The 26,682-nt window shown below is 41.8% G+C and overlaps 1 protein-coding gene across 2 annotated transcripts; it reads right to left on the bottom strand.

Annotated features, from left to right (window-relative positions):
- Positions 1-973: 973 nt before the first annotated feature.
- Positions 974-24,432, bottom strand: LOC101109640 (zinc finger protein 112). 2 transcript variants are annotated; one of them, XM_012190522.4, is made up of 5 exons: positions 24,378-24,432; positions 15,043-15,090; positions 11,831-11,957; positions 9,156-9,242; positions 974-4,652 (listed from the first exon to the last, which is right to left on the bottom strand). In XM_012190522.4, exons 2-5 carry the CDS (start codon positions 15,055-15,057, stop codon positions 2,161-2,163), a joined length of 2,721 nt encoding a protein of 906 aa, XP_012045912.2. In that variant the 5' UTR covers positions 15,058-15,090; positions 24,378-24,432; the 3' UTR covers positions 974-2,160. The 2 variants fall into 2 exon arrangements, with proteins under 2 accessions (XP_012045912.2, XP_042088049.1); XM_042232115.2 differs by lacking the exon at positions 11,831-11,957.
- Positions 24,433-26,682: the final 2,250 nt, after the last annotated feature.

A 26,682-nucleotide genomic window follows, 5' to 3' on the forward strand; every position in this document is an offset into this window, starting at 1 on the left:
TGCTGAGGCTCCAATACTTTGGCCATCTAATGTGAAGAGTCAACTCACTGGAAAAGATTCTAATGCTGGGAAAAACTGAAGGCAACGGGGGAAGGGGACAGCAGAGGATGAGATAGTTAGCATCACCAACTCAATGGACATGAATTGAACACACTCTGAGAGATAGTGGAGGAAAGAGGAGCCTGGCGTGCTGCAGTCTATGGGGTCGCAGACAGTCGGACTGGACTTAGCGACTGAACAACAAAAATGTATACTTTACATTTTGATACATATTGTACAACTCTGACAAATTTGTATTTTTTACTTCCTCCAATAAAATGCATTGTTCTTGAAGATATAGATTAGCAAGCAAAAGGAAGTCTTATCCTAATAATCAATACATTTGAAAAAACGTCTATAAAATTCAATATTTTTCCTTTCCTTACTAAAAATAAAATTACCATATGATCCACCCATGCCATTCCTGGCCATACATCCGGACCAAACTATAATTCAGAGAGATGCATGCCCTAATATGTTCAGAGCAGCACTATTCACACCAACCAAGAAATGGAAAGCAACCTAAATGTCCATTGACAGATGAATGGATAAGAAGACGCAGCACATAAATATAGTGGAATGTGACTCGGCCACAGAAAAGAATGAAACCATGCCATTTGCGACAACATGATGCAACTGGAGATTACGGCACTAAATGAAATAAGTCAGAAAGAGAAAGACGAACACCATATGATATCACTTACACGTGGAATCTAAAATATGACACAAAGGAACACATCTATGAAACAGAAAGAGAATCATGGACACAGAGAACAGACACGTGGTTGCCAAGGGTTGGGGGAGGGATGGAGTAGGAGGCTGGCTTAGCAGACACAAGCTTTTATATATACAATGGATAAGCAACAAGGTCCTACTGGATAGCACAGAGAGCTATATTCAATAATCCTATGATAAACCACAATGGAAAAGAATATTTTAAAAGAAAATTTTAATTGATTTCCTTTGCTGTACAGTAGTAATTAACACAACACTGTAAATCAACTATACTTCAACTTATTTTCCTTTCTTTGTATGAGTGGGGAAAGTATGGTGATATAAAATTTGACAAAATTAAATCCTCCAAACTTGTCACAGATCCTGCTAAAGAGGTCTGAATTGGACAAAGGCTATATAGAAACCAGTCAGATCAAAAGGATTTTAATGGAAATATGGAAGCTAGAAAGCCAAATATTGTAATTTGAACATTTATTAAGAAAGTATTTACTGTTAGTAACCATATCTGACACTTTGCAAATATTATAGTAAAACTGTCTTAACACACAGGGCAGGAGTAAAAATTCAGTTATGTAAAATGCAGCATTCCATTTTTGCCAAGTTAACCAGAAACACTGTTTTACCAGTTTGTACTGTCCTTTTAAAGTGCACATAGGTATACACTCGTACACACACACACAGAGCTAAACTTAACCAGATAGCACACTGTAGAGAAAGAGACCAAATGCTAAGAAATTCACCCCATCCCTGCTGATGAGGGACAAATGGGGAGGACCAATCCCAGGGGGTTAAACCAAATTCATGTCATTTAAGATTGCAATACTGCCCACGTTCTACATTTCAAATTATGTTTATGTTTACTTATTTGCTTACATTAAGGTGACTTGCAGGATTCCTCCTCCAAATACATTTTAAGTTATTTTTTTGGGGGAAATCAGCTCAATAAAAATTTCAAACATGACACTTTTACATACTTTTAGTCATTTAGCAAAAAAGTGCTAAGCACCTACATTGAGTTGGAGACTTAGCGATGTATGAAACCCGTTCTCTTAATAAGCTTACATTCCAGTGGACGTGAATTTAGGTATGCTCATCACTGTATAAATTAGGGCTTCCCACGTGGCTAACCATACTCATGTCTTCTCTAAGCTCTAGTACAAGAGCTGATTAAAGTCACTGCAGTGACTGATATTCACGTTCTCATGAAATCCCATATGGAACCCTTCTCATTAGATAAGTCTCTGCTGTACGGACTACTGTAAATGTTGATGTTGAGCAGAAACATTACATTTTCATGAAAGAAATTCTTTTTCTACTATGAGAACTCAAGTGAGTGGAAAATTTCAGCTCTTGTTTGAAGACTTCAGAACAAAATGGAACACCACATTACAGAACTTCGCTTCTATATGGAGTCTCTGATGAAGGATAAGCCTTACTATACTCTTCACTTGTGTAGAATTTATCACTGTGGACTCTTTGATGAATTAGAAGACCTGAACTCCAACGGAAACCCTTACCACACGCATCACATTTGTAGGGTTTCTCTCCTGTGTGCACTCTCTGATGAGCCTGGAGGTTTGATCTCTGACTGAAGCCCTTTCCACACGCTTCACACTTGTATGGTTTTTCCCCAGTGTGGACTCTGTGATGGGCCTGAAGACTTGAAAACCCACTGAAGCCCTTGCCGCACTGTTCACATTTATAGGGCCTCCCTTCTGTATGGACCCTCTGATGGGCTTGGAGACGGGAACTCTCACTGAAACCCTTTGTGCACACTGCACATTTGTAGGGTTTCCCTCCGGTGTGGACCCTCTGATGTGCTTCAAGGCGTGAGCTCTGACTGAAGCCCTTCCCACACATCTCACATTTATACGGCTTCACTCTGGTGTGGACTCTCTGGTGGCCTTGAAGATATGCTCTCTGACTGAAGCCCTTCCCACAAACCTCACAGATGTACGGTCTCTCTCCAGAGTGGACACTCTGATGGCTCTGAAGGTAAGACCTCTGACTGAAGCTCTTACCACACTCATTACACTGGTAGGGTTTCTCTCCTGTGTGGACTCTCTGATGGGCCAAAAGAGTTGAGGCCTTGCTGAAGCCCTTCTCACATTCTCCACATTTATAGGGTTTCTCTCCTGTGTGAACCCTCTGATGAATTTGAAGATTAAAGCTCCAACTGAAGCCCTTCCCACACTCCTCACACTTGAATGGTTTTTCTCCCGTGTGAACCCTTTGGTGGCCTTGAAGGTGTGAACTCCGACTGAAGCCCTTCCCACACTCCTCGCACTTGTATGGTTTCTCGCCGGTGTGGACTCTCTGATGCCCCTGAAGGTATGAATTACGACTGAAGCCCTTCCCACATGCCCCACATTTGTATGGTTTTTCTCCCGTGTGGACTCTCTGATGGGCTTGAAGGTATGAACTCCGACTGAAACCCTTATCACACTCCTCACACTTATAAGGCTTCTCTCCCGTGTGGACTCTCTGGTGAACGTTAAGAACAGATCTATGACTGAAGCCTTTACCACAGGCGCTGCATTTGTACGGCCTCTCGCCAGTGTGGATTCTCTGATGATCTTTCAGTTTCGAATTCCAGTTGAAGCCATTCCCACACACCTTGTAAGGTTTCTCTCCGATGTGAGTTTTCTGATGGCCTTGAAGATACGAACTTTGGCTGAAGCTGTTACCACATGTGTAACGTTTATAGGGTTGTTCCCTAGTGTGGACTATCTGATGGTTTTGAAAATGTGAGGCCAGACTGAAGCCATTAGCACATGCCTCAGAATTATAGGGAATCTCTTCCATGTGAACTCTGTGCTGAATGTTCAGATCTGAACTACCAATGACACCTTTCTCACACTCCACGTCTGTGTATCGTTTCTCTTCAGTGTGGATTTTCTGATGGGCTTGAAGACAAGAATTCTCATTAAAGACATTCCCCTTCTCCTCAGATTCATGGGATTCCTCCTCGATGTAGACCCTAACAATACTACTAAGGTCTAAGCTATGACTGAAGCCTTTCTCATACATGCTGCATCTATCAGACGTCTCTCCTCCGGGTATAAGTTCATATGTGTTATGAGAGGAGCACTGATTGATGCTCTCCCTGTATTCACATTTAAATGGCTTCTCTTTTGCGTGTCCTTTCTGATGCGACTGCAGATGTGAATTCTCAAAAACACAATGATCTCCTCTACAAACACTCTGATGAATATGAAGAACTGACCTGTAACTACAGTCCTTTTCACATGGACTGTATGTACGAGGCTTTCCTTCTAAGTCTAACTGCTGATGAACTTCAGAGCTGGAGTCATCGCTGAAGGCTTTTCTGTACTCATTCCCAGGATAGGGCTTTTGCCCTGTTTGAATATGATTAAGCAATGAAACCTTCATGACATCTTCTCCACAGTCATGGCAGCTAGAGTTTTTTCCTGTTCTGTGTACACCCAGATTATCACTGTGATGTGAGATCCAACTGATGCTGTCCGATTTACAGAAATCATTTTCCGTGGAAACTTGCTGACATCGACACTGACAATTACGTGACTCTGTAAGGTACATTTTCCTCCAAGAATGGTGGGCTCGCCAAGAGGGAAATTCTTGACTTTTTATGTCATTGGAACCGTCTCCTATGTGAGTCAAGACATAGTTCTCATCTTCAGAAATCTGAATTGGTATTCCTCCCCAAACCTGGCAGAGGGAATCATCTTGTTTTTGCAACTGAGAAATATTCTCTTGGAAGTTTCTCATGGAATCTTGACACCCAGTTAACCTGCCTGCACCTTGTTGCCAGGACTGCCAGGTGGAAAGCGCTTTGGGGGAAAAGCAGCTTAATCCCACTTCTTGAATACTTTCCATATTATGTGGACTCTTGGTTCCTATAAGAATAAACAGATTTTAGACATGTGCACAATGAATGCTTTTACTCAGAGATTTCAAGATTCTGCACTTAGATCATGACATAAAACTTCAATAAACTGGAGGAAAGTTTGTTACTACCTCTGACAATACTTAGAATATCGTTTACCTTTGGCTACACCAGGAATAGAAGTAGGATCCACAGAATTTGGGCTATGCATATGCCTCAAAATCGGCTATGCAATGCAACCTGGACATCAAAGATGGTGGCTCTGTTCAAAAGGCCTAGTTAAACCATGCACACATTATCATGGGCTGCCTGGAGATTCCAAGGAAAAAACAGAAGGGGGTAGTCTCAAACTGGAAAGAATATAGTTTCAAGTGGACAAATGTGTTTTGCCACACACAAGATCATGTGTTAAATGCTATGCAGATGAAGGTAAACAGAGACTTGTAATCGATTCTTGAGGTCTTGTATGGCCTGTCTCCAATGAGTCCATTTTCATGAGAATAATGAGTTCTCCTATGTCACTGTAAGCCATAACCAGTTTTAACTCCTTTTAAAAGATATTTTGCAATTGCCAAGGGCCATGGGGCAGGTGAAATGTGAAACACTGTGACAGAATTGCACGGGCAAGATGGGAATTTGCTCTATGACTCAAGAAACTCAAACCAGGGCTCTGTAACAACCTAGAGGGGTGGGATGAGAAGGGAGGTGGGAGGGAGGGTCAAGAGGGAAGGGACATAGGTATATCTATGGCTGATTCATGTTTATATTTGGCAGAAACCAACACAATACTGTAAAGCAAGGATCCTTCAAAAAAGACTTGCACAGGCAAGTTTCATGGTCCTTTGAGGCAACTTAACAAGCAAAACTCACTGAACACTGACTTTGTCATTTTGCTGATAAAGTACTTTAACGTTTAGGGAATCTGAGGCACTGGAAGAGTTGAAGATGGGCATGTTTGGGTGGAAATGGCTTGTCTGTTAGTGATTAAAGCTCGGATTATCAGCAGGCAGCATATTATTCACATCCTAGTGAGAACCATACTTATTCCCAGAGAACAAGTGGTCCAACAGGGCTGAAGCAATAACATGCACTCTCCTAATACCTGGCATAATATTAATTCTCTTTCAGTATCCAAGGTGAGGGGAAAAAGGCAGTAAAAGGGGATTTTTTCTCATAACGTGAATATTTTCTTCAAATGCAATAATTCTTCCTTAGCTACTTGTGTTTTCCTGTCTCTAAACGCTGGAGGGTATCACACACAAGGAAGCGCACTTTGCTGTGTGCACTGTCCCGCCCTCACTGCCTAGAACACGCCTAGTGAACAGTAGCTGCTCAGTAAGCATTTAATGAATAGATCACAGCTTGAGTCATTCTCAGTCACAGAACTGAAAGGGCATGCATGTGTAAGTTACTTTGTATGGGAAAGAAGCTGGTGATGGCAATTTTACTGCACAGCTGGAAGGCTGTATGAGAGGCAGGGTTACACTCAGTTATCACTTGCCAGTGAGAAAAGCAAAGGTCACAAGAATCTTGTGGACTGTGTCTTTTTAATTTTGAAAATAACCTTTGAAATGGTGTAGTTTTTCTCACACAAAATCTTACTCTTAGCCCCACCCTATCGCCAACTTTTAAAACAAGGTAAAAAAAAAAAAAAAAAAAGGGTGACACTGACGACCGTGTGGCAACAGGCTCTGGGGCAATGCGTTGGCTGCAGGGCCTATCGCATGTCTATGTGTACTCACCGCAGTACTTAAAAACAAGAATGCTTAGCGGTGTCTTCGGTTTCTCAAAAGCAAGGCTTTCAGTTATTATACTAACATTTTGTCACCTAAAGATGAAATGGAGTTCCCCGGTGGTCCAGTGGCTAGGACTCCACACTCCCAATGCTGGGGGACCTGGGTTCCATCCCTGGTGAGGGAACTAGATCCCACACGCTGCAACTAAGACCTGGTATGCTGCATGCAACATGCAGCGTATAGCTAACTGCTGCATGTTACAGCCACATATTGGATTATGTAGCAATGATTTTTTTTAAAAAAAGAGTTATAAACTCATATTGGGAGGGATTTCCCCAAGGTACCATGAAGGAGAAAAATTAGTACTTTAAAAATAAGAATATATATTTTCAAAATTTTGCATGAATATAAGGTATAAACATGTTAATATATGGAAATACTAAATAATAAGGTACTTTAAAATATGACATTACATTCCTACTGATACTGTCAGGCAGGGGGACTAGCACACCATGGCCCTAGCTCCGTTTTTGTATAGCCTAGGAACAAGAACAGATTTTACATTTTTTAAACTGGTGTAAGAAAAAACATTTGGTCTCTTTGACAGAGATCAAATATGGTCAGCAAAACCTAAAATATTTACCATCTGGACCTTCAGAGAAAAAGTTTGCTGACATTTTCTCTGAAGAGTATATTGCCTGTATGACCTTGAACCTGAACTGAGATAACAACAGAAAAATCATAGAAATGAAGTAATTTGTTTTGAAATTTTCAATTGACTCTCATTCCTACCCAGGAGCATTTCCAGCAGCACAGCTGTGACCATGGCTTTTGACATCAGAGTCTGAGGACTCAAGAAACATTACTAGAATGTTTGGACTCACATAAATGTCCAGCTTAGAAGTTCTACTTTAAAAAGAAAATTACAGCCCAGTACCCCCTTGTGAACATGATGCAAAAATCCTCAACAAAATATTCTGAATTCAGCACACATTAAAAAATCGTACAAGACAATCACATAGGACTTATTCTAGGAATGCAAGGATGGCTCAACATCTTCAAATCACTACATGTGACACCCAATATTAGCAAAATGAAGGATAAAAATCATATGATCAAAAGCAACAAAAGCAAAAATAAACAAGTGGGACTACATCAAACTAAGAAGCTTCTGCACAGCAAAGGAATCCAACAGCAAAATGAAAAAGCAAATTTACTGAATGGGAGAAAATATTTGTAAATCATGTATTTGATAAGGGGTTAATATCCAAACTACATAGAGAACTCATACAATTCAATAGCAAAAAACAAACTATTCAATTAAAAAAAAGTGGGCAGAAGACCTGAATAGACATTTTCCCAAAGAAGACACACAGCTGGCCAACAGGTTTATAAAAAGATGCTCAACAACATTAATCACCAGGGAAATGCAAGTCAAAATTACAATGAGCTATCAACTCTCATCTGTTGGAATGGCTATTATCAGAAAGATGTGCGTGTGTGCTCAGTCGCTTCAGTTGTGTCTGACTCTTTGCGACCCAATGGACTGTGGCTCACTAGGCTCTAAGACGAGAGATGACAAACGCTGGCAAGGATGCAGAGAAAAGGGAAGTCTTGTACACTGTTGGTGGGAATATAAGTTGGTGCAGCCACTATGGAAGTCGTTATGGAGGTTCCTCAAAAAATTAAAAATAGAATTATATAATTCAGCAATTCTACTTCTAGGTGTTTATCTGAAGAAAAAGAAAACACTAACTTGAAAAGATACAGCCCACAGGGTTGCAAAGAATCAGATATGACTGAACAACAAATGTACGCTGTACAGGTACACTGCAGAATTATTTATAAAAGTCAAGAGAGAGGAACAATCTTAGTGTCCACTGATGGATAAATGGATAAATAAAATTCAATAATAAATAAAAATGAAATCTTGTCATTTACAACAATACAGGTAGACCTTGGAGGTATTTAAAGACAAATACTGCTCGATCTCTATTATATGTGGAATCTGAAACCACTCCCAACACACACACACACCAAGAAAGCTCACAGATAACAGATGGTTGGTTGCAAGATGCAGCAGTTTGGGGATGGGAGAAACAGGTGAACTGACTTTTTTTTAATTTAAACAAACTGAATAAAAAAAAAAAAAAAAAGGAAACTGTAGCTAGGTCAAGAGAGTGTTACATATTAGAGGATGGGAGAGTAAGAAGACAGACCAGAATGAGAAGATAAAGAACTGGGCATTTGAATGAGGAAGTTAACGCAAGAGTGTCTCACCTGAAATTGCTGCATGGGAGGGCAGATTATCCTTTAGCACTGATCATTTCTGATATTTCTTTTAGTTGCCTGGCTATTCTTAACCTTTTAGGAATAAGGAGTACCTATCCATGAATACTAAAGGACACCTACACAGAATTAGGACAGGCGTTCAAATGAAGACAAACGACACTCTGGAGTATCTCTCTATCACATGGTTTACTCTATATCTGTTGGCTGCCTCAGGGAGGACTGAAGACAGTGAAGACCACGCATGTATTAACTGACTCCCTCATTCAAGGCACACAGCAAAGCAAGCCAGGTGACCAGAAGCAGAAGCATCACTGAGACAGGTCTGATGGGCAGCAAGCGGGCCAGTGCAGCTGGGACAGAAGAAGTGAGCTAGGGTAGGAGAAGTTAGAGCAGTGAGGGTACAGACACCTCAGGGCCTGACCCCTTCTGACTCGTGTTTTGGGAGGGGCTCTCTGGCTGCTGGGTGACTGCCGGATGGTTCTCACCTGAACACCCATCTCTCTGGGTCTCCATCATCAAACGCTCTTCTCTCTCCAGCTGGAATATAAGCTCTGGTTTGAAGGGCTGATTTCCTGTAAAAAAGGAGAGAAGAGCAAAAGTTTTCAATTTTCACCAAGTCCAACCTGTGGTGTTTTTTTTTTTTTCCCCCTCCTGAATCATATTTTTGTTTTTTGGGGTTTTTTTTCCTTCTTCTGATTCATGTTTTTGGAGTCATATCTAAGAAACCTTTGCCTAACCAAGGTCATGAAAATTTTCTCCTGTGTTTCCATCTACAAGTTTCACACTGCTGCATTTTACATTAGGCCCTTCATCCACTTTGAGTTAATCTTTCATTTTGCAGGTGGGAGGCATGCAAATATATGCATACGGAAGTCCAAGTGTTCAGCACTATCTGTTGAAAAACTACTTTCTCCAGTGAACTGCCTGGGCCCCTGCAGTAGAGTTGCTTATTCCGTTCACTGCAATAAACAAATCCACTAAGCAGTGTTGAGGGTCGCAATTCATTCTCCCATCCTCCTCCAACTAGACCTAAAACTAAAGGTATAGAGAGTTATAAACTGTATTCCGTAGCTACTTCCACGAATCCTTTCTTTTCCGTTTTCTGTTAAGGTATTCCTTTCAAACACAATTCATTTTTCTTTTCAATGATCATCACTTCACATTCTTATTTACTTTTTAGAATGTGTTGAACTAAATATTTTCTTAAAAGACTTTTTTGATGTGGATCATTTTTTAAAAGTCTTTACTGAATTTGTTACAGTATTGCTTCTGTTTTATGTTTTTTTTTTTTGTCACGAGGCATGTGGGATCTTAGTTCCCCAACCAGGGACTGAACCTGCATCTTCTGCACTGGAAGGTGGAGTCTTGACCACTGGAGCACCAGAGAAGTCCCCTAACATATTTTCAAAAGTCCAAACTAGACAGAAAGGTGTTACTCAGACAAGTGTGACTCTCTCAAACATACCTTCCATGCCATCACAATTTACCATTGATAAGAAACTAAATTCATGATTTCCTGATTAATCCTTGTGTTGCTTACATATATTTACTTATTTTCCCTTTTTTCCCTTACACAAACTAGTAAGTATACTATTAATGCTCTTTTGTACTTGGTTATCTTCAGGGAAAATTCCTACAGGTGAGTTGCTGAGAAAGGGTAAATCCATAGTTCTGTTCCTGCTAAGTCACTTCAGTCGTGTCCGACTCTGTGTGACCCCATAGACGGCAGCCCACCAGGCTCCCCTGTTCCTGGGATTCTCCAGGCAAGAACATTGGAGTGGGTTGCCATTTCCTTCTCCAATAGTTCTGTTAGACGCTGTCAAATTCTTCTCCATAGGGGTGGTATCATGTTGCATTCCTACTGTCAAAACATTTATTCCCCACAACCTTGCCCCCCCAAAATAGTGTTAAGTTGCTGAATTCTAGGGGACTTCCCTAGCGGTCCAGTGGTTAAGACTTGGGGCTTTGACTGCTGGGGCCTGGGTTCAATCCCTGGTTGGGGAATGAAGATCCCATAACCTTCAAGAGACAGAAAAAAAAAAAAAAGTTTTTGAATTTTTGCTAACCTCATGAATGAAAAATGGTGTTTCAGTATGATTTGAATTAGTACCTCTCTTACTTTGAATGAAACTGAATAAATATTCATATGTGTATATATATATATTTGCATGTATGTGTATGTACATGAATACAGGTGTACACATCCAGACAGACCCCTAATCCTAGCTCTAAGCCCTGAGACTAGAAAACAAAGATACCACAGTGGCAAGGACAGTTCCTAGCATCCAAGGCCTATTCTGTAACCTTTCCATATAACAGTGTAGCTTTGGGTATAACAGCTTTTAGTGAGTCCTCAGAGTCCTCTAGTAAATTATTTGAGGCTCTGGGCACCCCCTAGCTTGCCACTGGTGTCAGAGTGTAGTCCTCAGATTCCTGAACTCGGCCTGCACACAGAAGCATGTAGGCATATTAGAGCCGTGGCATGTGTAAATTACCCTCAAATGGTTCAGATATAAATTATGCATATGAGAAAAGAGCATTCACATAAATGATCAAGTAAATGGGGTGAAATATTACTCTAGGTGTGTGTGCTGCGCTCAGTCCTGTCTGACTCTTTGTCACCCATGGACTGTAGCCTGCCAGGCTCCTCTGTCCATGGCATTTTTCAGGCAAGAATATAAGAGTGGGTTGCCATTTCCTCCTCCAGGGCATCTTCCTGATTTAGGGATCGAACTTAAGCTCCTGTGTCTCCTGCATTATAGGCGGATGCTTTACCACTGAGCCATAGGTAAAAGCGATAGGGGTATTCTTGTTCTATACTTTTGCAAATTTTCTGTATGTTTGAAGATATGTCACTAAAGCAGAAAAACGAAAATACCTCAGAAAAACCACAGCTACAGTTACTGGCACCATGAAAATCTGAAAAGCTGCAGCAACTCAACTTTATGGGGCAGGACCACAAGCTCCCCATTCATATTAATAGTTCAAGGGACAAATTTTTTTCCTGGACAGAAACACACTGTCTCTGTCTCTGGGATTACTAAGACTTGTAGGTACCTAAGCTGAGAGGATGATTTTAGGAGTTCCAGAGCTTCAAATGACTGCACCCACAAAGGTATCCCAGGAGGCTGACACTGAGTCCCCGAGGCGCTGTGCTCACCCACTGAGAGCAGGTTCCGGAAGTTCTCCAGCATCACTTCCTGGTACAGCTTCCTCTGAGCCGAGTCCAGCAGCCCCAGCTCCTCCTCGGTGAAGACCACAGCCACGTCCCTGAAGGACACTGGCTCCTATGACACCAAACACACACACACACACACAATGTTTATGGAAGAGGGAAGCCCCGAGAAAGTGTCAAGGACGGGAGGTGGTTCCGGATTCCTAAGGACCGAGTCACATTTCAGCAGCTGCCTTCTGTTTGCCTTTCACACTGCTGATTCGATCCACCAGAAAGGCTGCAGGAAAAGGAATCCTTGCACTTTAAACTGCTGCCTTTTGACAGCACCCCTGTAGGTAAGTCCCCGGAGCTCTGCTGCATTGCATGGGCTGCTAGAAAAGCTTTAGTTCCAACAGTGTGCAATGGAGTCTGTTTTCCCTCTTTTTATATACATATACCGCTCATTTGATGTGCCAGACTTAGAGCGCATGAGTCACTCTTCCTATCCAAGTATGGAGCCCCTTCTCTGTGCCCCCATACAGATGTGCAGCGTTTATGGACACAGCTCTGGGGCCTCATTCTGCTGTGGGGCCCTGGACCCAGTCCTCATCCTCTGTTCATTTGCAGGCTGGTAACTGTACCTTAGGGTACTGGTAATAATAAAATGAGTGACTATAGGTAAAACACTTAGGGACAGTGCCTGGTACATAGCATGTACCCAATGTGTGCATACTAAGTCGCTTCAGTTGTGTCCGACTCTTTGTGACACTATGGACTGTAGCCCACTAGGCTCTTCTGTCTGTGGAATTCTCCAGGCAAGAACACTGGAGTGGGTTGCCATGACCTCCAGGAGATCTTCCAACCCAGGGATCGAAACCGCGTCTCTTTACATCTCCTACATTAGCAGGCAGATGGGTTCCTTACCACTAGAGCCACCTGGGGAGCCCAGTTCAGTTCAGCCGCTCAGTCGTGTCCAACTCTCTGCGACCCCATGAACCGCAGCATGCCAGGCCTCCCTGTCCATCACCAACTCCTGGAGTTCACTCAGACTCACGTCCATCGAGTCAGTGATGCCATCCAGCCATCTCATCCTCTGTCGTCCCCTTCTCCTCCTGCCCCCAATCCCTCCCAGCATCAGAGTCTTTTCCAATGAGTCAACTCTTCGCATGAGGTGGCCAAAGTACTGGAGTTTCAGCTTCAGCATCACTCCTTCCAAAGAACACCCGGGGCTGATCTTTAGAATGGACTGGTTGGATCTCCTTGCAGTCCAAGGGACTCTCAAGAGTCTTCTCCAACACCACAGCTCAAAAGCATCGATTCTTCGGGAGCCCAAGTATCTAATAAATGCTAACTATTATTATGATTACTATTACCATCATCACTGCTGACATTTCACTTCAGGGCTACAAAGTAATTCAAGGAATTGGTGGTTGAGAATATAGTGAACTGATATAAATAATGCATGGTTACTTAGTTTCAGAGTATATATTATTAGCAATGTGGCAAGATTGTTTCCATATAGACCTTAGTCCCTAGAACTCTGCTGGTTATCTCCTGAAGATAAATTACAAAGAGTAGAAATGGTAATGTTGAAGAAAAACAAACTTTAAAGTTTTGAGACCATAATGGCAAGTGTTTCCTCCAAAAAGATTTTTCTTAATTTATTCTGCTTCCAAGGAAGTATAAATTTCTAAGCCTCCATACTCTGGACAACAACCGACATGAATACTTAAAAGCAAAAACCAAAAAACTTTGATAATCTCAGAAGTCAATTTGGGAAGCCAAAACTAGTTATCTCAAAAACTTTCACAAAATTGATAAGCAATCCCTCTCTTTTCATATGTTTACTGGTCATCTCTGTTTCTTGTTTTGTAATAACATTCATTCACTTGGGGACACTAAGGCCTTTTCTTCTATATATGATATAAAGACTTTTCTTCCTACCTTGTTATCTTTTAATTTTTATTTGCTAATAGGGAAATTTAAAATTTCTATATGAAGACCTGCTCAACACTGCATTTGTTCTGGCTGGAGCTTCAAACATCACAACTTCAAGTCTTGGTCTCTGAATGAGAACTCTGGTTTGGTTTGTTTTTTGTTTTTGCTTTGGGTCTCTTTCCACCCCAACAGTATGCCTGATACTCTTGGTCCAGAAAGACTTTGGAATTGGCCAGACACGTGCCTACTGTAGAAACCTGAACAGGATCTGAACTTACATGAACCTCTTATTTTCATGTTGACGGTGAAGATGATTCAGTCCCTCTCAGAGCAGTGAATAGAGTTACACATGGAAAGTTACCTGTGTCTTTTTTTTGGAGTATAGTTTCTTTACAAAGTTGTGATAGTTTCTGCTACACAGTGTCTGTATGACTTACAGTATGACTAAAATTTTACAATTAAGTACCTGTACTGCTCTAATAAATTCATGAATGGTATAACACAGAAAGGTACACAAACAGACACAGACACACACAAAGCAAGCTTTCAGGTCCTGGAGAGAAAGAATCTAGATCTTTTTGAATGAAAACTGCTAACACTCTTTTTCTGAGTTCAGCCTCAGTATGATTCTGTTAGACAAAACTACTCTTTAGCTATCTTTATACAAAGTCTGTGGGGTACCACTTTAAAAACTTACTAAAAAATATTTTTTTTTTTAAGTTTTGAGTCCCTAGAACATTGGACAAATAATATTAAAATTCTCTCAGAATTACTCTGAGTAAAGATTAAATATAGGGAAAATGATTCTGTCTGGTAAAACTGCAAGAATCATCAAGACGTTAAAGGTTGTGAATGAGGAATACTTTTTTTCAAAGGAGGAGAGTGTATAGTAATTCACTGAAATAATAGATGACAAAAATTGAGTGCTATAATCTTATGTGAAAAAAAGACAATTCTAAATTGTATCTGTTATTGCAAGTCTAGTTATGAATGCACATGAAAAATAAACATAAAAAAACAAGTGATTTGTAGGCAGGGTAATAATGTGAGGGCCTTCCCATTTTAAAAATTTCCATTCTCTTTTACACTATTAGTTGTGAAAAACATGGTAATATATAAAAACTGAGAAAGGAAATTTTAAAGAAAGTGAACCAAGAGAGCATGGCACACAAATGGTATTAAATGCGGCCATTCTTTACTCTTGGCAAGGAAGAGAAATAAGGTATCCACTGAGAAATGAAATTACCTGTTAAGTGACAGAAATAAAAAATCCAACTCACCTGGAACTTCATCATCTTCTTGTCCTTTTCCTGGGGAAAGGCAGAGACCTGAAGAGACACAAAACAAGAAAGAGGCCATGAGGGAGGGGGAAACGCATCTCTGTGCAAATCAGAAAAAGGTGTCCCTTCTCCTGGGCAGATGCAGCCACACACACCTTCACAGGCAGGGTGTGGGCGGGGGTCTAACTATCCCTAGGCTAACCCGGCAGGATGCCCACCGGCGAGGGGCAGCCTGCACCGCCACACCCTGCAGCCCTCACACAGCTCGAGCCTCCCCAGATTCGCACTGTGAACCTGGGGAACGTGGAAAAGGAGACACAGTTAAGTGGGAGAGGAGAGGTGCTTGTTAAAAGTACCTCTGGGGAAAATTAGCTTTTAAAACCTCTAATTGCTATATATTTGCTGCACATTTGCTCTATATTCCTTGTGTGTGTGCTAAGTCACGTCTGACTCCTGGTGACCCGGTGGACTGTAGCCCGCCAGGTTCCTCAGTCCATGGACTCAGGCAACAATACTGGAGTGGATTGCCATTTCCTTCTCCAGGGGATCTTCCCAACCCAGGGACCAAACCCATATCTCTTGCATCTCCTGCACTGGCAGGCGGATTCTTTACCACTGCACCTCCTGGGAACTGCTCTATATTGGCACTGTTAAAGATTTGCTATAGATTTTTTAACCATGGTTAAATCAACCTCTCTAGGCTCACTTCTGCAAGCTGCATTCAACACCAGGATTGTAATAGTACAAACACCATAAGATTGCTGTTAGGATACATGGGTGAGCAGTGGAAAACTGCTATAAATACACCAGTGTTTTAGATTGATATCTGGTAGCTTCAGAGAAAGTGAAAATGAAGTGAAGTCGCTCAGTCGTGTCCGACCCTTTGCAACCCCATGGACTGTAGTCTACCAGGCTTCTCCGTCCATGGGATTTTCCAAGCAAGAGTACTGGAGTAGGGTGCCATTGCCTTCTCCAGGGGATCTTCCTGACCCAGGGATCGAACCCGGGTCTCCCGCATTGCAGGCAGACGCTTTACACTCTGAGCCGTCAGGGAAGAAGCAGGCACTATTCTGCAATATAAAACAGTCCTTCAAATGGGGGTTGTAAGAAATCTGGGCAGCAGAGATTATGGTTTTTCACTTAATAATTTGTTGCCCTGATAATATTGCAGGTGGCCAAAATGTTCATTCGCGTTTTCTGTATCATATTAGGGAGGAACCCAAAAGAACTTTTTCACCAACCCAATAATGTTCGTTTAGACTTTGAGACCACCCTTCCGAGAAGCTTAATGGCTGGTGAACATTCCTCCTGAGGCTGGAGGAGATTCCAGCGGGACATCCCTCTCCCCATGTGGGTATGGTAAAGATTATAGGAGCCCACGATGATACTGTATCTAGGTGAAGCACTGGCTCCGTGCTGGACCCACAGGAGGATCCAGAAACCACGAGCTTGACTTCTTGGGTTCTTCCTCGACTTCCCTGGTGGCTCAGACGGTAAAGCATCTGTCTACAATGCGGGAGACCTGGGTTCGAGCCCTGGGTTGGGAAGATCCCCTGGAGAAGGAAATGGCAATCCACTCCAGGACTATTGCCTGGAAAATCCCATGGACAGAGGAGCCTGGTAGGCTAGAGTCCATGGGGTCGCAAAGAGTCGGACACGACTGAGCGACTTCACTCCTCGAGGTTATTTACCATTCTCAACAGTCATTTACTGTTATTTATCTTCTTTACTATTCTCAAGCAACTTCCAAGTCATCTGTGGAAGAAAAAGAACTCAAAAGAAGGGAGGGAGGGCTAATCACAGGCTTTGTGGCCACATAGTGTCTCTGTGGAATAAGGTTCCTTTCACAACCTTTAAATGTAAAAACCATTCTCAGCTGGGGAGGGAGAGGAGCTTTACAAAAATAAGCCATGGGCAGTAGTTTGCCCACCTGCATTCTCCACCCTCTTAGGTTTTTCTTCAGTCTTTACTGAATTTGTTACAATACTGCTTCTGTTTTGTGTTTTTTTGGCCTGTGAGGCACGTGGGATCTTATTAGTTCCTCCACCAGGGATTGAACCCACACCCCCTGCATTGGAAGGAGAAGTAGTAACACTGGACTGCCAGGGAAGTCCTAGCCCTCTTAGCTTTTAACACTCAGCTGGTCCAAGATACCTTTTGACAAGTTTGGCTGCGATCTTATTAATCCCTAAAACCCACTTTGCCATTCTAATAGAAGCAATGCTTTGTCCAAGCAGGCGATGAAGGAGGGTGTGGGAGAGGTGTCAGTCCCTGGGTTGGGAAAATCCCCTGGAGGAGGGCATGGCAACCCACTCAAGTATTCTTGCCTGGAGAATCCCGTAGACAGAGGAGCCTGGTGGGCTACAGTCCATAGGGTCACAAAGAGTCACAGGACTGAGCACCTAGTTAGCAAAGTAAAATTTTGCAAGTTAATTAACCCCTCAATGCTTCTGTTTCTTCATCGGTAAAATGTAAATAAAAACAGGAAGGATTCTGTAGTGGTCCAGTGGTTAGGAATCCACACTTTCACTGTCCAGGGTGCTGGTTCAATCCCTTGTTGAGGAACTAAGATGCCACGGGCAGCATGACATGGCCCAAAATAAATTTTTCTAATGGAAATAAAAATAGGTTTATCATGGAGAATACATAAGCATCAGAGCATTAGAAAGCCAGTGAGGTTCATTATAAGCACCCAATAAAGATTAGCTATTATTAGTGTCATCATTGTCACCATGAAATATACAGAAGCCACACATTAGCCCTGGTTTGTTTCTAAGTATATTTATTTTAGGTAGTAATTATCAGTAGGCATATATCACCTCTTGAATATTCCTAAAAAGCTGGTGGCTTCAGCATCCCACCAAAACTGACTGCAATATGAAACGTGTAAGAAAGTAAAGTCATTTCAGGGACAAGTAACTTTGTTGGAGTCACAAGTAGTGCCAAGTGACTTTGTCAATTTCCACTGCTGTCAAAAGTTAAAACAAGGAATATCTTCATTCCTGCACAATCTTGTAGTGTGATGCGATGGCCAAAACTCACAGGATTTACACTAAAAGTAATTCTACTGTATGTAGGTTAAACAATAAATGTTAAAAAATTGAATGAAGCTGTTCAGCAAGCACTTTTCCAACCTTAAAATAGATAAACATCACCTGGGGTTCTCTATTAAAAGGAAGCACCTTGGTCCCACCCCTACCAACAAAATTCTAGCTAAATTGGTATGAAACTGGATCCTAGGACTTGCCTCTATACAGAGCTCCCAGGCAATAATGGTGCTTGAAAGACGCCAGAGAAAAACAATGCACTGCCACAGGGGTACAGTGATTCAAACGGTTCCAGATTTTTCATTAGAAATCTCGAGGCCAGAAGGAAGTAGCACAATACTTTTAAAGGAGTGAAAAAAAAGAACTGTCAAAGCAGACTTGTATACTAAAGACAACAGTTTAGAAAAATATTTAGGGATGAAGTTTCGTGAAAATGTTCTCTGATAAACTCAGAATTCATAGGGAGCCTACTTGCCTTATAAGGATTGGTAAAGGAAAACTTCCAAAGGCAACAAGGGGAAAAAAAAATGTATCATCAGGAAGGAGTCACAGACCAGTAAATATCTGGGAAAACATGAAAGATGGCTTATCTCTTGAGTTCTTTAAAATATATTTTGCCATTGGAAGCAAAAAATATAACACTGACAGTTTTCAGGGTATATATTGGGTTGGCCAAAAAGTTCTGATTTGTCCTTAAGAGTTTTTTATATGACAACCAGAACATAAACATAACGCATTATTTTTTCTCTGGGTAATGCTTTTTGGTTTCTTTCTTTGTCTTTAGTTTAGAGTTTATCCTGTTTGGGATGTGCTCAACTTCTTAGAAGAAAACCTCTAGGTTACACTTAAGATGCTAGAAAAGAGAAGCAAAATAAACCCAAGGCAAACAAAAGAAAGGAAAAAATAAAGGTAAATGCAGAAATCAACATTTTCTGAAATTGAAAACAGATGTGTAATAGAGCCAAGTCAATGGAACCAAAAGTATTCTTTTTTTTTCTTACCGTAACAAAAACTCTAGCAAGAATGACAAAGAATAAAAGAGAGATTTTAAAAAAGTTACCAATATTAGGAATGAAAGAGTACATATCATGACTTCCAGAAGAAAACATAAGAGAAACTCTTCCTGACTTCGAGGTAGGCAGAGTTCTTAGACGTGAAAAGCACAACTCATAAAACACCGATAAATCAGATTTCATCAAAATTAAAACTTTTGCTCTGCAAAATACACTTCAGAGGATGAAAAGACAAGCCAGTCTGAGAAGAAATATTTGCAAATGACATCTGACAAAGACCTTATATTTAGAATACACAAATAACTCTCAAACATCAACACTGAGGAAAATACAACTCAGTTACTCAGTTTAAAATATAGCAAAACATATAAACATTTTAGTAAAGAAGATAAATAAGCTGAAGAAAAGATGTATCTGCTGAACATTATTAGTCATTAGAGAAATGTAAATTAAAGTCACAATAAGATAACACTTTATTATGATATAATAATAAAGTTTTTTAAAAAACCAACAGAAAACACAAAGTGCCGACAAGGATGTGAATGAAGCACCTGGAACTCTTGTATATCATTAATGGGAACTCGAAACAGCAGATATCCTGGAGAACAGTTCGGCTGCTTCTTACAAAGTTACACATACATTTTCTATATGACCCACCAGTCCCATTCCTGGCTATAAATTCTAGAGAAATAAGCAAACAAAACAAAACAAAACCTTGTACACAAGTGTTTATAACAGCTTACTCCTAACTGCCAAAAGCTGGGTAGCTCAGCTGGTTAAAAAATCCATCTGCAATGCAGAAGACCTCAGTTCGATTCCTGGGTCAGAAGTTCCTCTGGAGAAGGGATAGGTTACCCACACCAGTATTCTTGGGCTTCCCCGGTGGCTCAGACGGTAAAGAATCCGCCTGCAATGTGGGAGACCTGGGTTTGATCCCTGGGTTGGGGAGATCCCCTGGAGGAGGGCATGGCAACCCACTCCAGTATTCTTGCTTGGAGAATCCCATGGACAGAGGAGCCTGGCGAGCCACAGTCGACAGGGTCACAAAGAACCGGACACGACTGAGTGACTAAGCACAGCACAAAAACATCCCAAATTTTCTTCAGTGGGTGAATAAACTAGTATAACCATAAACGTAATATTAACCAGCAACAAAAACAAAGTACTGATATACACAACAACTTGGATGAATGTAAAAGGCATTACGAAATAAATAAATAAATAAAAGGCATTACGCTGGGAATGGTTCTCAGAACTCCCTGAGATGCTGTTCCTGGGTTATAACCCTCAATTTGCCCAAATAAAATTTTCCATTAAAAAAAAAAAAAGGCATTATCTGAGTGAAAGATACCAACCTTAAAGGGTTACACATGGTACAAGTTCATTTAAGTGGCATTCTCAAAAAGATGAAACTACAGGGTTATAGTGGTTTCCAGTGCTTATAGACTCAGTGAGGGGTAATTATTAAGGAAATATAGGAGAATTTTTTGGGGGTGATGGCACTGTCCTGTAGTTGATGATGGGGGCGATAATACAAATCTATACGTGTGGCAAAATTAATAGAATTGTACCCCTGAAAGGGAAAAACAGACAACTTTACTGTATGATGACTGTTTTTAAAAAACCTGCCTCTCCTCTGTAAAATGAGGGTAACTGTTGAGACATAAGGTAGTATCTGTAAGTCACTGGAAACACTGCCTAGTCATAAAACACAATCTATAAATGTTTGCTATCATCATTTCTATCAATGTGTTTCTTAGGAAGCTTGTTTTATATCATGAAAAGAATTGTTCAGAAACATTTCAATAACCTGAAATAAATGGTGGCCAATAACTGGCCAATATTAAAGGCAATTAAGGAGTGTCCCCATGGGTTACTTCTTCTCTGTTTCTGTTTTCACCTAATTCCAATTTCACAACTTTTGCACTGTAAACCCTCGGTGCTGACAGTCTGTTGAGTGGCTACTCTAACTTCAAACCCTTGCCAGTCTTGTCCCATGTGCTGGGCACACAGAGGAAACTATGACATGGTCCCAGGAACAGAATTTTCAGTGTACGGAAAAGAGACAAGATACAAAGAGTGGTCCAATGGCTATGACTCCACGTTTCCAATGCACGGGACCCAGGTTTGATCTCTGGTGGAAGAACTAAGGTCCCAAACGCTGCAGGGCAACTACTGAGCCTATCCATTCTGGAGCCCGTGTGCCACAGCTACAGAGAACCTCTGCCCCACAACAAGAGATCCGGCGTGCCGCAATGAAGATCCTGAGTGCCACAACTAAGACCCAATGCAGCCAAATAAATAGATATTTTTAAAAAAAAGAGCCCTAAGACATAGGTAAGTCAAACTGTACAGCAGAAAACGAATGTTACCACCATCACTCTCCAAAGCGCAATGCTCTCGTGTCCCCTCACTTTCTCAAATGAGTGTCATTTTCCAAGCTGCAAAAATAAACACCTTCAAGTAGCTGCTAACATCTCCCTTTCTTGGTTCTGCATATAAACAACGTGTCATAATCAGTTTTGGGCAGTTATAATCAAAAATCGATCACTATTGTACTAACTCAGTGTTGGAGACTTGCTTTAAAATACTGAACAACAAAAATCGGGAGGGAGGATGTGTCGATACAAGACTGACAAATGATAACAAGGGTTGAATTTGGGTGATGGTTCTCCAAGGGTTCATTATTTTATTCTTATTACATTTGGCTCTGCTTGTAAATTTCCACTGTAAAAATTTAATGGGAAAATAAAACCTATCATACCTATTTTGTAAAACTTAAGTAAAAATCCAAAAATAAATCTACAGAACAGGAAAACATTAAAATATTACTATTGTTATCTCTATATCCTGTACTACATCCTTATACTTCATGTTTTTTCTTAATTCTCTATAATATGGAAGCATTATTTTATAATCAAAATATGAGTTACAATATTATTTCAAATAAAACACAAATAAACCACAGATGCGGAGAAGGCAATGGCAACCCACTCCAGTACTCTTGCCTGGAAAATCCCATGGACGGAGGAGCCTGCTGGGCTGTAGTCCATGAGGTCACGAAGAGTCGGACACAATTGAGAGACTTCACTTTCATGCATTGGAGAAGGCAATGGCAACCCACTCCAGTGTTCTTGCCTGGAGAATCCCAGGGACAGAGGAGCCTGGTGGGCTGCCATCTACGGGGTCGCACAGAGTCGGATACGACTGACTTAGCAGCACCAGCAGAAAACCACAGATGACTGAGAAGCTATCATGAAAAACTCAAAATTTTCATGGCCCCTACAAAAATCCAAACATGCCTTCTCAATGTGACACTAAACACATTAAGAAATAAAGCAGCATATTGAAACTTCTTGTTGCTGTTCAGTTGTTCAGTCTTGTCCAGCTCTTTGCGACTCCACGGGCTGCAGCATGCCAGGCTTCCCTGTCCTTCATTATCTCCTGGAATTTGCTCAAACTCACGTCCACTGAGTCGATGACGCCATACAATCATCTCACACTCTGTTGCCCCCTTCTTCTCCTGCTCTCAATCTTTCCCAGCATCAGGGTCTTGAAACTACCTAAATTCTAATCCCAGTTAAGCCTCTTACTGTGTGGTCTAGAATAAACAGCTCATGCTCAGAACTTCCCTAGTAGCCTGGGGCTAAGGCTCCATGCTTCCAACACAGGGGGCAAGGATTCAGTCCCTGAACAGGGACCTAAATCCCACATGTCACAACTAAGACCCGGCACAACCAAATTAATAAAATTACTTAAAAAAGAAAGCATCATACTCTCTGTGTCTGTTTCCTCATCTTTAACATGGGAATAACAGTATCCGCTCTTGTAAGGATTAAGTACATTCATTCATAGAAAACTCCGAGAATAATGTTTAAAGACTGTCACTATTAGCTTCCCAGGTGGTTCAGTGGTAAAAAATCCCCCTGCCAATGCAGGAGACACAGGAGACGGGGTTTCGATCCTTGGGTCAGGAAGATCCCCTGGAGGAGGAAATGGCAACCCCCTTCAATATTCTTGCCTGAAAATTTCCAGACTGGCGAGCTACAGACTTTGGGGTTGCAAAGCATCAGACACGACTGAGCATGCAAGTACAGGCTGTGATTATTAACTATGCCCAAGCACTCCCCCATCCCTTCTAGCATTTATTTAACAAATATCAGGGCACCTTTGTAGCAGAAGAATTTGTCCATGAGTGACATGAATGTCTTCTCCCCTACGAAGAGATGACATAAGAGGAAGAAGGAAGCTAAGTCCCACTCAGATGAGGCTCTGCTGCCTGGGGCCAAAGGGGCATTCCCTTTTCACTGCAGCCTTTTTCAAGACGACAAGGCTGTAAAGCAGAAAGGAACCCGAGAGAAATCGGAACTCCATCAGCATTCCCGCATAAATCTCAGTACACATCCCAGACTTCGCGCAGAAGTGACCCTCTCCAAAAATTTAAATTTAAAAATCATTAGGAATCCAGGTACAGCTCTGATTCCTTCAGGGATCAGAGAAGGGCCAGGAACACTGCTCCAAGAGCTCTGACCCCAACCCGGGTTCACAGAAGCCTTTAGGAAACCAAGCGCTCCTCGGGAAATTAAAAAAATACTAGTAACAAGAGACCTTGTGGTTTTCAACCACAGGTTAGCCTCTGTTCTAAGTCTTTCCCTATATATTTTCATTTAACTCTCAAACTACCCCTATTAGGTTGACACTGCGGCTTCCCATATGGCGCAGTGGTATAGAATCCACCTGCCAAGGCAGGAGACGCAAGAGACGCGGGTTTAGAACCCAGTGTCAGGAAGATCCCCGGGAGGACGGCTCAGCAACCCACTCCAGTATTCCCACCTGGAAAACTCCATGGACGGGAGGCTGGTGGGCTGTAGTTCATGGGGTCGCAAAGAGTTGGACACGTCTGAGCACGCATACACAGATAGACACTAATACCAACTTTAAAGAAGAGGAAAGAGAGGCAGAGACGTTAAGACTCTCGTGGAACATACTATTAGGAAGCGTCATCACGGGCTGGTGGTCAGGAAACGGGTTGGGAAAGTACAGAACCCAGGAGACAAACCAAACCCAGCGACATAGGGCCCCGGCTGGGGCCCCTAAACGGGGGATACACCAACAGTCCCGCTCCTGGACGATTAGTCACAGCGCGCACCATCCCCGCTGCGCCGCAGGCGATTCCTTCCACCAGACCGAGGCCCAGGTCGCTACTGGCCCACAAGAAAGCGAAGAAAGGTCAGTGTGGACGCGGAAAGAGGGGACCGGCAAACGGAGGGCTCACCTTTCCGAGAGGAACGAAGGCCGCGGCCTCGCGTACCTGAGCCGGAAGTGACTCTGCCTACAGAGACCTCCCGGACTACGCTTCCCAGAATTCCCGACAGGAGCACGGACACAACCACCGCCTGGAGCGGAAGTTCTTCAACAACGGTATTCCCGTACTACACTAACCAGAATTTCCAGGCACGTCCTAGCCTTCGAAAGGACTGGTTGCTATACTGAGCTTGTGGATTGTATTTTCACAGCATCCCCGCTCGGAACGAATTTCGTAGCCCTGCCTCCCTGGAGCCGAAACGCTTCCAAACCTAGAGCGCCCTACTACACAATTCTGTATTTTCTCCAGCAGACAGTGCATTAACTTCGCCTTTTCAGAGCGTAATTGTCTCTGGGATTATTAAGAATTCAATATTTCTCTTTATGCTTTATATAGTCTCTTAATTATCTACAAAGTTTCATTATTCAGTTATCCAACCATTATTTCAGTAAAGTATCAACTTACTATTACTTGAAATAAAATACAGTAAAGAGCTGAAGATGCATGAGAAAGCTCACTGAAAACACAATCATTTACATAACTTTCTTGGTCTTTTACAAACTATTCCTTCCAGACTAGACAACAAACAAATCAAAATGAGGTTGGCACTGCAAATACCTTGGTTCAATACCCAACTCAGGTTCTTAGTAGTTGGATGACCTCAGCTAGGAAAATTTTGCTGAGTCTCAATGTCCTTCTTTTTAAATGGGCAGATAACCCGCCTCCCTGGGCTTTTGTGAGAATTAAATGTGGTTATTTGTATCAAGCCCTTAAAATGGCTATTATCACTATTATTTATGCCCAAGTATTCCTCCTACCCACTCCTATTTTATTCAACAAATATTTAAACATGTAGCAGAATGTGTAATAATTATTAAAATAAACTTCTCCACTGAGAACAGAGATGATATGGCAAAAAGAAGGATGCTAAATCCTACTCAGGCTAAGGTTCTGCTGCTAGGACCTGGAGTCATTCAATTCTCCTTCCTACAGCCCTCTTCAAGTTAGGGCTAAGAAAGGAAAGGAAGCAGGGAGAAATCAGAACTCTGTCTCCCTTGGTCACACACACTATCCTGGAGACACATACACACATACCAACTCCACTTCTGAGACAGAAAATGAATCCAGAAGGAATCAAGGAATAGCCCAGATTCCTGAAGGGATCAGAGGACTAGTAGTACTGCAGGTGGAAATCTGATCTCTTCCTGGACTCATACAAGTTTTCAGGTAACTGAATATCTGGAATCAAGATTCTAGGAGAAGTATCAATAATCTCAAATATTCAGATGACACCACCCTTATGGCAGAAAGCAAAGAAGAACTAAAGATCCTCTGGATGAAAGTAAAAGAGGAGAGTGGAAAAAGCTGGCTTAAAACCCAACATTCAGAAAACTAAGATCATGGCATCCAGTCCCAACACTTTATGGCAAATAGATGGGGAAACAATGGAAACAGTGAGAGACTATTTTCTTGGGCTCCAAAATCACAGCAGATGGTAATTGCAACCATAAAATTAAAAGATGCTTGTTCCTTGGAAGAAAAGCTATGGCCAACCTTGACAGCATATTAAAAAGCAGAGATATTACTTTGCTGATAAAGGTCCATCTAGTCAAAGCTATGGTTTTTCCAGTAGTCATGTATGGATGTGAGAGTTGGACCATAAAGAAAGCTGAGCACCAAAGAATTGATGCTTTTCAACTGTGGTGTTGGAGAAGACTCTTGAGACATCTTGGACTGCAAGGAGATCCAACCAGTCCATCCTAAAGGAAATCAGTCCTGAATATTCACTGGAAGGACTGATGCTCATTTCAATACTTTGGCCACCTGATACGAAGATCTGACTCATTGGAAAAGACCCTGATGCTGGGAAAGATTGAAGTCAGGAGGAGAAGGGGACAACAGAGGATATGATTGGATGGCATCACTGACTCTATGGTCATGTTTGAGCAAGCTCCAGGAGTTGGTGATGGACAGGGGAGACTGGTGTGCTGCAGTCCATGGGTTTGCAAAGAGTTGGACAGGACTGAGTGACTGAACTAAACTGAACATTCCTCGGGAAATACATTAACTAAAGAAACCTTTCAACCTTTTATTTGTGACTATCTCATTTAACTCTCCAAACAATTTTACTAGGTAGGTAATGTCATGCCCCTTATCTACAGAAAACAAATCCCACCTCTTTTAGGTTGTCACAGAGCACCAGATTGAGTTCCCTGTGTACCCACAGTTCTTGATTACACTCCCAGAATTCCCCAGGAGATAATGGTCACACCAT

The sequence above is a fragment of the Ovis aries genome, chromosome 14, assembly GCF_016772045.2.
Source record: "Ovis aries strain OAR_USU_Benz2616 breed Rambouillet chromosome 14, ARS-UI_Ramb_v3.0, whole genome shotgun sequence".
Taxonomy (NCBI): domain Eukaryota; kingdom Metazoa; phylum Chordata; class Mammalia; order Artiodactyla; family Bovidae; genus Ovis; species Ovis aries.